This window comes from Hyperolius riggenbachi, chromosome 7 (genome assembly GCF_040937935.1).
Source record: "Hyperolius riggenbachi isolate aHypRig1 chromosome 7, aHypRig1.pri, whole genome shotgun sequence".
In the NCBI taxonomy this organism is placed as follows: domain Eukaryota; kingdom Metazoa; phylum Chordata; class Amphibia; order Anura; family Hyperoliidae; genus Hyperolius; species Hyperolius riggenbachi.
The window spans coordinates 139,731,611-139,747,183 of NC_090652.1; the positions used below are offsets into that span (position 1 = coordinate 139,731,611).

General features: G+C 43.8%; 1 protein-coding gene across 2 annotated transcripts in view; it reads right to left on the reverse strand.

Moving 5' to 3' along the window:
- Positions 1-10,237: 10,237 nt before the first annotated feature.
- The window catches only part of LOC137524618 (uncharacterized), a 571,079-nt gene continuing 565,743 nt past the window's right edge, over positions 10,238-15,573 (reverse strand). For both annotated transcript variants that reach the window (XM_068244694.1, XM_068244693.1), the window contains exon 74: positions 10,238-10,505. In XM_068244694.1, the coding sequence (XP_068100795.1) occupies positions 10,501-10,505 (5 nt within the window). In that variant the 3' untranslated portion in view covers positions 10,238-10,500. The remainder of the gene's footprint in view (positions 10,506-15,573) is intronic.

Genomic DNA, 15,573 nt, shown 5'->3' on the forward strand with positions numbered 1-15,573 from the left:
TGGGGTCATTTGGGTGGTATTTATAATATCCTGGAATTTTAGCAGCTCATGAAACATGACAGGTGCTCAGAGAAGTCAGAGATGCTTCAAAATGGGAAAATTCTCTTTTGGCACCATAGTTTGTAAACGCTATAACTTTTACCCAAACCAATAAATATACACTGAATGTTTTTTTTTAATCAAAGACATGTAGCACAATACATTTGGACAAAAATGTATACAGAAATGTTACTTTATTTGAAAAATGTCAGCACAGAAAGTTAAAAAAAAAATCATTTTTTCTTACAAAATTCATGTCTTTTTTGATGAATATAATAAAAACTAAAACTCGCAGCAGAAATCAAATAGCACCAAAATAAAGCTGTATTAGTGACAAGAAAAGGAGGTAAAATTCATTTAGGTGGTAGGTTGTATGACCGAGCAATAAACCGTGAAAGCTGCAGTGGTCTGAATGGAAAAAAAAGGCTCTGGTCCTTAAGAGGCGAAAAGACTGTGGTCCTCAAGTGGTTAAAGTCTATGGAAAAAATGCGAACCCGAACTTTTTTGTAAAAAAATTCTCGGTTCACCTCAAACGCGAACCACCGATGTTTGCCGGCGAACCGTTCGGGCCATCTCTATTTATTATATGCACGCTTCAAGTAGTGCTCAGCCATGGAGCTGGTAATCGGAAAGGCTAAGGTCAGCAGCAGAGCTGATAGGAAAAGTTTGGCAACAGAGCAGGGGAGGACTGGGACCTTTTGGCCTGGGGGGACAACACAAACTAGAGGCCCGTTTCACGGCATCCCCAGCCTAAAGCCATATCTTTCTTGTGTGCAAATCCTCAAATTGTGATGACTAACAGCCCCAGCCACACACACACTATGTACCTGATGCCTAACCCCATTTCTCCGCACAATCTACCTGTCTGTGTCTGATGCCTAACCTTAAAGGAGTTATCAAGCTTTTTTTTTTATGAAAATAAGTGCTACTTACCCAGGGCTCGTCCAGCCCCAAGCTCCCAGCATGTCCCTTGCCGCAGCTCTGCAGTCAGTTGTTCGCTGTCTCCCAGCCCCCGGCGATGACGTCAGGCCGACTGCGCCTGTGCGAGCGACGCTGTCAATCACCGTCACATGGACCAGAGCGTACTGTGCAGACGCAGAACTACTGCGCCTGCGCAGTACACTCCGGTCCACGTGGCGGTGATTGACAGTGCTGCTCGCACAGGCGCAGTACAGGCCGACATCCAGGTCGGACTGGTGCCATCGCCGGGGACTGGGAGGCAGCGGCAGCGAATGGCTGACTGCAGAGCTGCGGCGAGGGACATGCTGGGAGCGTGGGGCTGGAGGAAGCCCCGGGTAAGTAGCACTTATTTCATTAAAAATGCCTGATAACTCCTTTAAACAACCCCCCCCCCCCACACACACACACACAAACCTACCTACCTGGTGATTCCTAACCCCACTCCTGCCCACCCACCATACAAACTACTTGTCTGACACCTACCCCCCCCCCCTCCAACTACCTGTTTGACAGTGCCTAACTGCCTGCCTCCCCCCTCCCCTGCCGCCAATCACACCACAAGAAGTAAAAACGTTCCCCCTCAGGCCAGGGTCAGAATGGGGATGATTATCACACAAAAAAAAAACTCAGAGGGCACTGGCCTGGGCAGAGAATTGAATTTGACAGCAGTAGCAGGCAGGCAGCAAAGTGTGAGTAACTCAGTGACAAGAAGGGAGAAGAAATACAGAAACAAAATTTATAAAAACCACCTTCTCCTCTGGCAACCTGGACCCGACCTCCTCTATCCTCCTGTCTCCTCAGTCCTACACCTCCTCCTCCTCCACAGGACAGCAGCAAGCAGCTATAGGTGGCATCTTCGACTCCCAGCCCCCAAAGTGTCCGACTCCTCCAGCCAGGACAGCCAGCCAGCCACTCGTAGCCGCAGCTCCAGGGCCCCAGCCCCCCCAGCACAGAAAGCTGAAGAGTGAGACAGCTCACTCCGACGACACCTCAGGCACAGCAGCACAGGGGAGGACTGTGTCCGACTCCTCCAGCCAATCCAGCCAGCCACTCGTAGCCACAGCTCCAGGCCCCCAGCCCCCCCAGCACAGAAAGCTGAAGAGTGAGACAGCTCACTCCGATGACACCGCAGGCACAGCAGCACAGGGGAGGACTGTGTCCGACTCCTCCAGCCAGGCCAGCCAGCCACTCGTAGCCGCAGCTCCAGGCCCCCAGCCCCCCCAGCACAGAAAGCTGAAGAGTGAGACAGCTCACTCCGACGACACCGCAGGCACAGCAGCACGTTGCGGGCGGCAATGGCTCCAGGCGGGGGGCGGAGTCAAGCAGGGTCAACCCACCGGGCCGGAGAGGACCTAAGCTATTTGTGTCCTTGTGCCGCTCACATCCACCGCAGGCGCAGCCACGCACAAGGGCACACCACGGCCGGCCGCCTCAGCCCCTTCTCTGATTGGATACTTCAACTTGCCGGGAAATATCGCGCGAGGTTGTGATCCCCACTGCGAACCTGTCACCTGTGGTATGTCTGCGGCCGCTGCGTATAGCAGCGGCAGGCCCTAATTACTTAAGATTTGGGCGGCCCGGGGGGCAATTGCCCCCCGTCCCCCTGGGCCAGTCCTCCCCTGCAACAGAGTCAGGTACCTCTCATCCATGCTGCTGGTTATCAAGCTAGGTAGGCAAAGTTTGGCACCAGGGCTGGAGTCTGGTAGAGGCCAGCCATGGTAATCAAACTGTCCAAGATCAGCAATAAGGCTAGTAGTTGACATTTGGCAACAGGGCTGGGAGACAGGTAGAGGTCAGCAATAGAGCAGGTATTCAGACTGGTTGAGTTCAGTGACAGAGCGGATAGATAGTCAAGTTTTGGCAGTAAATAGTAGCAGAATGATTGATTATCAAGTTGTACAGGTGTGCACAAATTCTTGGTGCAGTAACTGAAATATAGGTCTATAGCTTTCAGTGCACATTGGACGCATGCACATTTCCTCTTGACATGTAAAAAGAAGTGGTCAAGTATCAGTGGCTTAGCTAAGGAGCTGTGGGCCTCGATGCAAGTTTTACAATGGGGACCCCCAAGCACTCTTACTTAACAAGTTACACGGCACACCAAAACCTGCCAATGGCAACTACAGTGTCAGAGGTGCAAGGAGGGGATGGGGAACGGCTAGTTAATGATTACCAATATTCAAAGTATCTATAGAAGTGATTATTATGAGCACAGGACCAATAGAGAGCTAATACTGCAGTTGAGGGATGACCCCTCTGGCCCAAAGGCCCTGAAGTGGTCGCAACCTCTGCAACCCCTATTGCTATGCCCCTGTCAAGTACGCTACCACTGATGTCCAATTCACTTCATGACCCCCTTAAATGTATGTACAGATATAAATGACAAGAAAGATGTGTCGCTGGTCTATGATTTATACATTCTTCTCTGTAAAGGTTTTTTAACAGACTATAACTTTCTGTAGCAGTCTTGCTAGCTGATACACTGCTCTATTTCGTAACATGGCATTTCTGCAACAGCAAAGCTGAACGGTCTCTGGATCACATGACAAGTGTCAGCTGACCAGTGAGTACATGGGGACAGGAGGTGTGAGGGGAGCTGAATCGACTCCAAGGGACACACTCCCACATGACATTTCCATAAACAGAGAGTCACATGAAACTCAGTCCAGTTATTTATTTTGGATTTTAGTACAATGCTGAGCGAGCCTAAAATAACATCATTAGGTAAGATGCTGTATGGTGAAATGAGGCTTCAAATAGCATACAGACAATGTATTTTTTAATTTCTAATCAGTATAAAGCATCAAGGAAAAACAAACCATAAAACATTGGGCGTATTGGTGGGTAAAGGCATAAGAAAAATAAAGTGATTGGCACTCATAGGAGTTGCTATTGGGTAGTAGGACCAGCTTGTAAGTGCCCCTATAAAATGTGATATTGCAATGTAAGTGACTAATACCTGTGTTTTAATGGTAATTAGAGACATGAATTGTTGTAACCAGCTGGGGAGTTTCCAAAGTGTCTGTGTGTGTTTGATTCTGATGGCTGATCTGTGTGTGGTTCAAGAGCATGTCCGGGAATTAGCAATGTTTGTGATATTTATGCATTTACATTTAAGTTCAGGTATACTTTAAAGAGGAACTGTAGTAAAAAATAACATAATGAATAAAATTGCTTATTCCATTGTAAAATCTTTTCTCTCCCTGATTTACATTCTTGAATTTATCACTGGTGGTAGCATCATTAGTTCTGCCAGGTGATCTGTACGGAATGTTTGCTACTGAGAGTTCTATGCACAGAGGGAGATACTGCTTGCTTGTCAGTTGGTAAAAGCCATTATTTCCCACAGTGCAATGAGGTTCACAGACAGCAAACTGTCAGGACCATGGTCATGACATCACACTGTGGGAGGGGTTTCACCACAATATCAGCCACACAGACCTGATGATCTATTCAAGAAAAGGTAAAGATTTCATGTGATAAAGGGGGTATCAACTACTGATTGGGATGAAGTTCAATCCTTGGTTAAAGTTTCTCTTTAACTTTGTTCAGACTATGGATTTTAAAAGTATTCCCAGGTCCATACAGTGATTTCTACTATGGAACAATGTTTTTTTTTTTGTTTCAATATGTTTTAATAATAGAAGTAGACATGAATAACATCTGTGAATGTTACAATCATATCCAGTGCATTAAAAGCAGTAGAACTGAGTAACAGCAACAGTGTTCCAGCCAAGTTTTCCAATTAGGTGAACATAACACTAGAGAATGAATATTGCATAACCATTTGACAAAAATTGTGCAAACAGTAGAGTATTTAGTGAGCAAAATAAACTTACAGGCAACAACAAAACCTATGCCAAACTTATGCTGGCTTATTAAGACTGAAATTTGTTACCACCATGTACAATGGTGAGCCAGTAGCACTTCGAGATGTAACAGGAAGAAAGAAGAAAGACAAGACATCGGGGCCCATATGCAAGTCACTTTTTTCTCCTACGTTTTCTCCTAGGAGATCACTCTTCGGCCCATATGCAATTAACTTTTGCTCCTGACTTTTCTCCTAGGTGATATTTTTACAATTGTGAATACAATGTCGTTTACACCCCCCAGCAAGCAAAGAAAATTCTCAAAATAATTTTTTTTACCATTTTTTCACCTATTTTTTCATATTTTTACAATTGCAAAGTGTTGAAAAAATATTTTAAATACAAGATGAAAACAAGTAGGCGAAAAAGTACTATTAAAATTATTTTCAGTATTTTCTTGCTTGTTGATAACTTAAAAAGCAGTTGTGAAAATATCACATAGGACAAAATCTTAATTGCATATGGGCCAGTGGACCTCATTAAATTTACCTTTTCTTCTAAGTTTCCTACTAGGTGTACACTTCATCAATAAAATGTATTTTAAGCCACCAGCAAGCAAGAAATTACTCAGATGAAAAAGTGTTGTCAAAATTATTCTTTTTTTTTGGGAGGGGGGGGGGGGGGTACTTTTTCATCTGCAGTAACTTTTTGGTCAATTGCTGAAAAATTACAGCAGTGGAAAAATTATCTCCTTGGAGCAAACTTAGGAGAAAAAAATGAATTGAATAAGGGCCAGTTTCTTCTAAAAGGTCGCAGGTAGCCGGTATTTGAACCCTTGTGTCCTGTGTCTCCTGGTGTCTGTGTCATAGGTACACCTGAACTGAGAGTGATATGGAGGCTGCCATAATTATTTCCTTTTAAACAATACCAGTTGCCCTGGCATCTTGCTGACCTTTTTATGTATCAGTGGTGTCTAAATCCAACACCTGAAACAAGCATGTGGCAAATGCAATCAAACGTAAAGTAAACCTGTAAAGGAAAAAAGTGCCACTGGGGGGTATTTACCTTGGGAGGGGGAAGCCTCTGGATCCTAATGAGGCTTCCCGGTCTCCCTTCACCAGCCTGATCCAGCACTGGCAGCCCATGGAAGAAGCCAGCCACAATAAGCGCAGGAGCAGTAGTGGCTCTCCAATTGGGCTTTGGCCAAAACACTCGAGCCCGATCAGGTCTGCTCTAATGTGCCGATGGCTCTGCTATTTCTTCTGGAGATGAGAGGACAGCCACTACTGTGCATGCACACAGGTCGAGATCTTCTGGGGGTCCCAGCGCTAGATCCCCTCTGCTGGGGAGAATAAGGGAAGCCTCTTTAGGATCCCAAGATAAGTACCCTCCTGGTGCTTTTTTTTTTCCTTACAGGTTCGCACTGCGCGCGGTGCGACGATAACGATGTATGAGGTGTGAAAACGGGGCATATGGTGTTCCTGAAACATCGCACCAGTACGCCCTGAAGGTCGCACTGTCGGGCGCACTGGGGCATCGTTAAAGGGGCACCATATGCCCCGTTTTTGTCGCACCGCATGCAACGTTGACGTCGCGCATCGCACAATGTTTTCGGCGCACCGCAGTACCGCGCGCAGTGCAACGTTTTTGGCGCACAAAGTCGTTTGCGCTGCAGTTTGGCCATCTTAACCTTTAAGACGTCCAAACTGCCATACTGCCGGTTTGTGAATCGAGCCCCATATCCTTCTCCGGTCAGTTTTCCTTTAAAGTCGACCCAAGGTGGGGTTTTTTTTTTGGGGGGGGGGGGCAGATGGGACACAGAGGCAAGTTCTTTGCCTCATGACATGCCTCTGTGCTCCCACACTGCCGCTCTCTGCCCCCGCTGCGCTATAGCCCCCGAAATTAGCGACAATATTTGACACTATTTCGGAGGTAAACATGTGGGAGAGGGATTCCCTGTTCAAAGCGCCCACCAGGGGAATTCCTGCAGGGTTTCTCTCTCCCTGGCCACGGCCCCTGCCGCTCCCTCGCCTCCCTGCATGCTGGAGGAGAGAATCAATCTCTCATTCCTGCGTCGTGACCTAGAGGTCACGAAAGTGAAAGTGGCCCATTGCAGCCCACAGGAGCGGCGTTTTTGGTGGCTGCCTGATCTGCTCAGCCCTCCGGATTAGGTAGCCTATTTTTTTCTACATTTCATGAGCCCACCTCAGGCGCTCTTTAAAGAAGAAATGATGAAGAATATTGATGAGTTTATTGTATATTTTTAGAGCACACATATTCTAGAAATTAAACATTTACAACTGACTGTGATAAGTGATAAACTGTAAGTGGCTGGGTATTGTACTGGTTAAGGGCTCTGCCTCTGACACCGGCAACCTGGGTTTGAGTCTCAATTCAGTAAGCCAGCACCTTTTCAGTGAGGAGACCTTGGGCAAAACTCCCCAACACTGCTCCTGCCTACTGAGTGTGCCCTAGTGGCTGCAGCTCTGGTGCTTTCAGTCTGCCAGGAGAAAAGGACAATATAAATGTTATTTGTCTTGTCTTTTGTCTATATCACTATGTCCTTGAAACAGATGTTGAGAGCTTCATGGAGAATAAGAGGAACATAATTGTTTTTTTCCACGAGTAGAAGTGGTGACAGAGAACTGCTACAAGCATCCACTTTTAGCTTTTATATGTCTATATGTGCTTCCAGTAATTTCTTCTTTTTAGTATGGGAAATCCTTAACTTGGAATGTACATTCTGCTAAGTGTAGCTGAGACATAAACATATTTCTAAAGAGAGTATCACATGTCTGGTTTACTCTAGGCAAAGAACATCTTGTGAGCACATTGAAACTATTAAGTTTTGTACACGTACTACTAGATGTACTTCTAGTGTCTGCATGGGACATTCAAGATGGCTCTTGGTCAGTTATTCTTTGTTCTCCTGGCAGTGGGGCTCATTGGCAAATCTGTGGTTTTCTTATGCTGGATACACACGGTTTGTTCCCGCACTCGATTCCCGTCGATGCGCCGCTCGTGTCCCGTCGATTCGTTTATTTCCGACATGTCCGATTCGCGTTTCGATGGATCGTTAGGTTGATTTGCCATACTTTACATGGCAATCGACCTAATAATCATCGAAATGTGCTCGGAAATGTTCGGGAATAATCGATTTGTCGGGAATCGAGCGGCGCATTCGATGCGGGAACGAACCGTGTGTATTCACCATTAGGGTGTTCAGTGTCAGGCTCAAATTCTGCACTGCAGGTTATATTGATTTCCATGTACACACTGTCAATGGTACTTCAACATGCAAAAGCATTGTTTGACTTCCAACAATACCGTATGCATGTGTAACACACAATAAACTCTTTGTTGAGGCAGCAAGGTATACAATTCCAGTAGTCAGGCATGCAAAGCAGGATCTGACTACCAAGGAAAGATAAGTATGGCTTGGCTGAAAATGCATGTTTATTTGTATGGAGAGGGAATAGTGTAGACTGTAGGAGAATTCTACATCAGAGAACAGAAGGAGCTCTATATGTCAGAGGAGAACAGAAATGATGGTCAGGAAAATCCAACCAGCCTAACCTCATTTTCTTCTGAAGAGAATTAGGTCAGCTTACCATGCCTATAGAGTTCTGCTCATTTACCGTTATGACTGTAAGGGACCATTCACACTGATAACACATAAGAGTTTTCGCAGACAGTCTGCCACCGCCTCCTGCCATTTTACAACCACCACTGCTAACTGCTTGCTTTTGGTCCTCACATTGGCTCTGTGTGCAGAACCATAAGGCTATTAAGAGAGTGAAGCACTGATACCAAACACAGGAAAACCACCGGATGAACACTGCAGTGAATAATGCACAACCCCACACATGCGGCTTGGGACAATCTTCTACTACTACTTCTACCACCATCACACGCCACTAAGGACTGTCCATGTATAATTTCCTTACTAGTCCCAGAGAATAGCACGGGTGTTCATTTTTCATCCAGACACTAGTGAGACTTAAAGCGGACCCAAACCAAACATTTTTTTTAATTAAAAATATTTAGTTGCACCACTCTGACACATACAAAGATAAATAAACACTCCTTCAAGCCTATGAGCATTTCAGTGCATGCTTTTCACCCTTCTCTTTTCATAACTAGGATTATACTGGGGGCAGCCATTAGCAATTCCTCCATTGCCGGACACCACCTACTTCACCAGTTTGCCGGATTTTGTCCCGGCAATTTGAAAGGAAGGGAGGGGTTCCTCCAATAAATGTAAAATATTTTATATTTGTCATCATGCAGCTAAAAAAAGGCTGCTTTTTATTATTATACTTTTGAAAATAGATTTTATTTCTGAAATCTTGTATTTTTAATTTGGTTCCACTTTAAAGTGGTCACACACCATACATTTTTTTAAATATCTGTTCAATTCAAGCATTGCAATAATTTTTTTTCTGACTGTAAAATTTCACTAATATGACCAATGTACTTCATATTGTGCTCAATTATGATAAAAATGATTGGAAACTCTGCAAAAATTGCTAGGGTGTGTACATAAAAAAAAAATGACTAACACACACCATACAATCTTTAGAAAAATTGAAGAAAAATGTACAGCATTCAAAAGAAACGGGAATACGATTGGATTTTCAGTCGAATGAAAAAAAAACTTTTGATTTATTTCGGGAGATCCAATCATATTTATCAAATTGCTGTAAAAGTGGATCATTTTATTGTATCGTGTGTGGCAACCTTTAGGGCTTGTTCATACGGGCGTTTTTGTGGCGTTTAACGCAGCGTTTCAGATGCAGCGTTTTTTGGGATCTACCGCCATCCCATGCAAGTGAATGGGAGCGTTTAGAGCTGGCTTTTGCAGGCTTTCATGAAAGCCTGGCGGTAGATCCCGGCGTTGCGTCTAGTCTCAAAAGCAACATGCTGCTTTCAGAGGCGGTAAACGCCAGGAAACAATAGCAGAGACCAGAACTGCTAGCCTTGAACGCTTCCCAAAAGCCTTCAAAAGCTAGCTTTTAAACGCTGGCGTTTGAATACGATGCCAAGCAAAAGCTCAGAAGACGCCCGTGTGAACCAGCCCTAAGGGCTCATAAGAGTCAACGACCATCTGGATTCTTCAACAGACTCTTCTTAGTGAGCAATTGGTATGTCCCTTTTAAAGAGTACCTGTGATGCAAGCATGTTTGTAACAAGCTGTATCAAGTCTGTTTGCTGAGTAATCTAGATTTTGCCTAGATTCCTGGGCAGCCACTTGGCCAGAATTCCATTGGGAACCAGTACCAGCTAAACTAGCAGCACAGAAAATAGGCAAACTGGCAATTAATGTGGAAACTAAAATGCCTTCATACATCAGAAGGCATTCCCCAACCTCAAACAGTCTGGCCGAATGTGATCACTGGGGATGATTAAATTAATTAACCTACATACCATTTCAAAATAAAAACAAAACTTTATTCAAATAGAAATGTGTTACAGCAGAGCAATTATAAAAGTGTCAAAAACAGTGTTAAATACATTCACTTATGTACCCTGTTCTCGGCTGAGTTAGTTCAGAGTAGTTCGTATCCTTGATGTAACTATACAACTATACAATGTCCTCATGAAGATGTCACAAGCTTAGTCGGTTATTGCTTCTCTGACAATATAGAAGATCCATGAGACAGATTCTCTTCCTACGCCTGTTATGCAATCTTCACACTGAAATTCAAACAAAACAAATAAAATAAAACATTGTAGCCATACAAGCTAACTAGCATCCACTTTTGTCAATTCATCTGATGCAAGTTCATGGATCCACAGCAAAAGGTTCTATCCAAGGCTTAAAGAGGAACTCCAGTGAAAATAATTTAATATAAAAAGGTGCTTAATTTTTACAATAATTATGTATACATGATTTAGTCAGAGTTTGCTCATTGTAAAATCTTTCCTCTCCCAGATTCACATTCTGACATGTATTACATGGTGACATTGTTACTGTGGGCAGATTATGTAGCTGTTCTGGCTTTAACAGACAGCTATAAACAGCCATTTCCTGTGTGTGTCATTGTTACATTGTGGCAGTTTGCCCAGAGTACCGTACGGTACCAGAGCCTCTTGTGGGAGGGGTTTCAGCACAAAATCAGTCATACAGCGCCCCCTGATGGTCTGTTTGTGAAAATCATTATATTTTTCATGTAAAAGTGGGTATCAGCTACTGATTGGGATAAAGTTCAATTCTTGGTCGGAGTTTCTCTTTAATACAGATACATTTGTTACATTTCTTACTGTTTCTGCCATTCATGAACAGATTTTGCTACTTCAGTGAGGTGACAAAGGCCGCAGGAAGTGATACTTTGCCCACAGATGGGGACACAGGGTAGCAATAATAATACAAAAGAGGTTTTAAAGTGGACTTGATTTTTTTTTTTTAAGTGTTTCACTTACTTGGGTCTTCTCCCAGTCCCCCTGCAGCCGTGCTGTGCCCACGCATTTCCAAACGATCCTCTGTTCCCCGCCGCGGCTCATTTCTACATCGATGTCCATTGTGCCTGCATCTTAGTACACGCACCTGTGGCCAGGCGTGTCCTGCGCAGGCGCAGTACGAGAAAATCTCTACTGTGCCTGCACAGTACGCTCCCGGCATCTGGAGCGCGAACAAGGCGCAGTGGACAGCGACTGCCAGAAGAGAAAGCAAGCCACGGCGGGGGCCCCAGGTAAGTGAAATTTTTTTTTTTTTATTATCTTCAGGTCCGCTTTAACTCCTTACCACAATATCCAAAACAAGTAAGATTTTTTTCTTGAAATTGGGATTTAAATGGTGATACATTTCAGGCAGGCATTACTTAAAGGAACACTATTGCGAAAAATTGTATCATTTAAAATATGAACATATACAATCTACATTTGTCCCAGAGTAAAATGCACTATAGATCACGGTTTTCCTATGTTGCTGCCACTTACGGTCCGTGTCCACGATGCAATTTTTGTGATGCGATATCGCTTCACATTGTTTAACAAAAATGTGTTAAACAATGTATAACAGTATGTAACTACCCATGACGATCGTTCATATTAAACGACCATCATGTCGGATTACTGTATGATCCCCATAGACTCCTGCAGCAGTTCCCGCATTTGTGTAAATGATTGTTTACATGAACCTTCATTTTAGCAAAAGGCTCTTGCAGATTATGCCAGATGGCTGTGAGTACTTAGCTTTACAAGTAGGTAGTAAAAAGCTGTATATGACAGGTTTTGGACTAGTCCATTTCTTTGTGAGGGATTCTCTGTATTACCTTTACTCTTTACAATGGCATTCCCTGGAAAGGATCTATACCAGGGGTGGGCAAACTTCTTGAATTGAGGAACCACATTGGGTTCTCAAGTTTTACCAAAGGCCACACCATAACAGGAGTGAGTGCAGCTATGACATGATGTGGGCGAAGCTAACTGTAATGTAACAGTGTAACGCAAATACAGTGAGCCAGAGTTTTCTCCCAAAACTAAGTTAGGCAAAGTCGCTCTAATGGTAATTAGACAACGTTCCCCCAACCCACAAACAGCAAATGGCAGCAGCCAGTACTCTTTGGCACCAAACAACACAAGCCCTGGGACTGCAGACGCCCCCTCACTAAATCACATAATTCGGATGAGTTTCCCCCAAAATACACAATGTGCAGCGTTTCCTCCAAATACACATAATGTGACAGCATTATTCCACAAAATACACATATTGTGGCAGTGTTTGTTCCACAAAATACACATATTGTGGCAGCGTTACGCCACAAAATACTCATAATGAGGCACTGTTACCCCAAAGAATACATGTAATGTGGTAATGTTCATACACAATACATGTAATGTGGCAATATTCCCATAAAATACACACAATTGGCATAATTTCCCCCTCAAAAATATATATAAACATGAGGCAGCATTTCCCCCTTAGAAAACTCTCATTAGGCAGGGTTCTTCTTTAATATTGTTATTTATATTTGTTCCATCTGTCTGAACCCCCCCCCCCCCCCCCCCAAGATAGTGTCCCCTAATGTCCCTGCATCTAAAAATAAAAACAATCTACTCACTTAGCAGGTGGATCTCGGCCTCAGCGTCAATTCTACATCGTCACTGCAGCAGGTAATGCAGTGGCAGGCAGAGCAGGGCTATGGGAAAATGGCCTCTGAAGCCCAGCACTGGAGACACGAACAGACTCCAGTGCTGGGCTTCAGATGCCATTTTCCCATAGCCCTTGAGCCGTAATCCACAGACTCCCACACCCTGGAGGTGAACTGCGGCCGGTGAACTGGCACAGTGTCTGTAAAATGCCGCAGCGCCACTTCACCTGCGGGGGGGGGGGGGGGGGGCTGTTAAGATTTGCCCCACTGAATCTGGCCCTGCAGGCTGCAGATGGATAAAATAGCCAAGCTGGGCTGTAGTTTACTGACCCCTGATCTTTACAAAGATATCAGCCAGCTTATATGCATATATATATATCCAAGCTGGAGAAAAATTGTTATTTTAATAAAAGTCCCATAAGCAGCCAAGAAGTTAAAAGTCCTCAGATAAACTTTGTCACCAATATTCCTTTAATATCTTCAGCGCTATGAATCCTCTCAAGTTAATAATATCCATCGCCACACACCCTTCAAAGTGCAGGCTTACCAATTTATCGTGAGACCCAGATTATAAGGTCTAAAAGCTATGGCAAATCACCCTTGCGATCACCCCAACGATAAGCTTCTCATGAACCCTTAAAAGCTTGTGTGACCACTTCTCCTCCTTATGCCAGCAGCCGCTCACAGCATAAAAAATATAATAACCGGGGCAAATCTAAGTGTACTCTGTTAAAAACAGGCACCTTGTTTTTTTTGCACATCCAAGGAAGACTACAGTTATAATACTCACTTCCGGGCCCTTGTGACAGGGACCCGTGATCTTAACTTGCGTATCACAATACAAGTCCTGGAGTGCCGTCCTCGTCTACCACCCGTAAGCCCCGGGTGGTAGACGAGGACGGCACTCCAGGACTTGTATTGTGATATGTGAGTTAAGATCACGGGTCCCTGTCACAAGGGCCCAGAAGTGAGTATTATAACTGTATTCTTCCTTGGATGTGCAATAAACGTGCCTGTTTTTAACGGAGTACACTTAGATTTATCCCGGTTATTATATTTTTTATGCTGTTAGCGGCTGCTGGCATAAGGAGGAGAAGTGGTCATACGAGCTTTCAAGGGTTCATGAGAAGCTGATCGTTGGGGTGATCGCAAGGGTGATTTGCCATAGACTTTAGACCTTATAATCTGGGTCTCACCATAAATTGGTAAGCCTGCACTTTGAAGGGTGTGTGGTGACGGATATTATTAACTTGAGAGGATTCAGAGCACTGAAGTTATTTAAGGAATATCAGCCAGCTTCCCTACTAATTCGCACACTTATTTGGCAATTGCTCAGTATGTTCTTTTGAGGAAATTATTTAGTCCAAAACCTGCAGATCTTTCAGATATGAACTACCTACTATACATGACAGTGACATAGTAAAAAAGGTAATTTATAGTGCATTTTACTCTTTGGGAAAGCTACAATTTATATGTACGCATTTTAAATTTCACAATTTTTTGTGACAGATGTCCTTTAAGTGATGAAATGTAGACCAAGGTAACAAATGCTTTGTTTTTGGGGGTAATACAGCTTAGTGGTGTAACCAAGGGCTATCAGTCAACACATTCACAATGGTCAGACAGACCACAGGGTGAAACCAAATAACTCATTGCTGATTACGGCAATTATCTGCACTTTTGACCATGGGATGCGTAACTGTCCTTCCGTCATACAGATATTACGGCTCAGAATCACTTCTCAGCAATGTGGAAGCGCAGACTACAGACACTCTATAATTTCATTATCATTCAGCCAGAAAACCAGCCGCGTACATTAACAGTCAGCAGTACTCAAGCCAGACAAATTACCACAGCACAATGAAACATCTCGAGAGCAACTGACACAGATCTGTATTAGCATCTATTACTTTCAGTAAATGCTCTGCTATGCAGAAGAAAAACAAGCTGTGCAAAGGCCATTATGTTTCATGGCATTATGAATAGCCTTGATGTCATGAATAAATAGCTCAAAGCGTAGAACAGATTAGCTGCATCCTCTGTTCAGTAACAGTAGCTGTATAGCAAGGACAGTGATAGGGATATTAAGGCCCTTTATGAGTTATAGCACCAAGGAGGAAGTAGGACAGGGATGTCACAGTTAACAATGCACACCAGGAAATGACTGGTAAAGTAACTGTTCTTGCACTACAGTGGCCCATGGTAGAGAAGAAGCCCAGGCATTCACACAGTGATATGTGATAATGTGAAGCTAGCAATACATTATAAGATGTTTTTAATATATTAAACATTATATAAATGAAAATCTATTAAAAAAAAGGAGGGCCCCAATCAAACATTGATGGGGAAACCCAGTTCCATGGGCGACCAATTACTGTCGCCCGCAGGGGTCAAACCTGTATCTGGTCATCTGCAAAACGAGAAATAGAACTTGTCTGCAAACCACTGGATAATTGAAGTAAACAGAGCTTCTGATTACTTCAATGCACTTAAAGGACCACTGTCGCAAAAATCTTAAAATGTAAAATTTATGTAAACACATACAAATAAGAAGTGCGTTGCTTCCAGAGTAAAATGAGCCATAAATTATCTCTCTCCTATGTTGTTGTCACTTACAGTAAGTAGTAGAAATCTGACATTACCGACAAGTTTTGGGCTAGTCCATCTCTTCA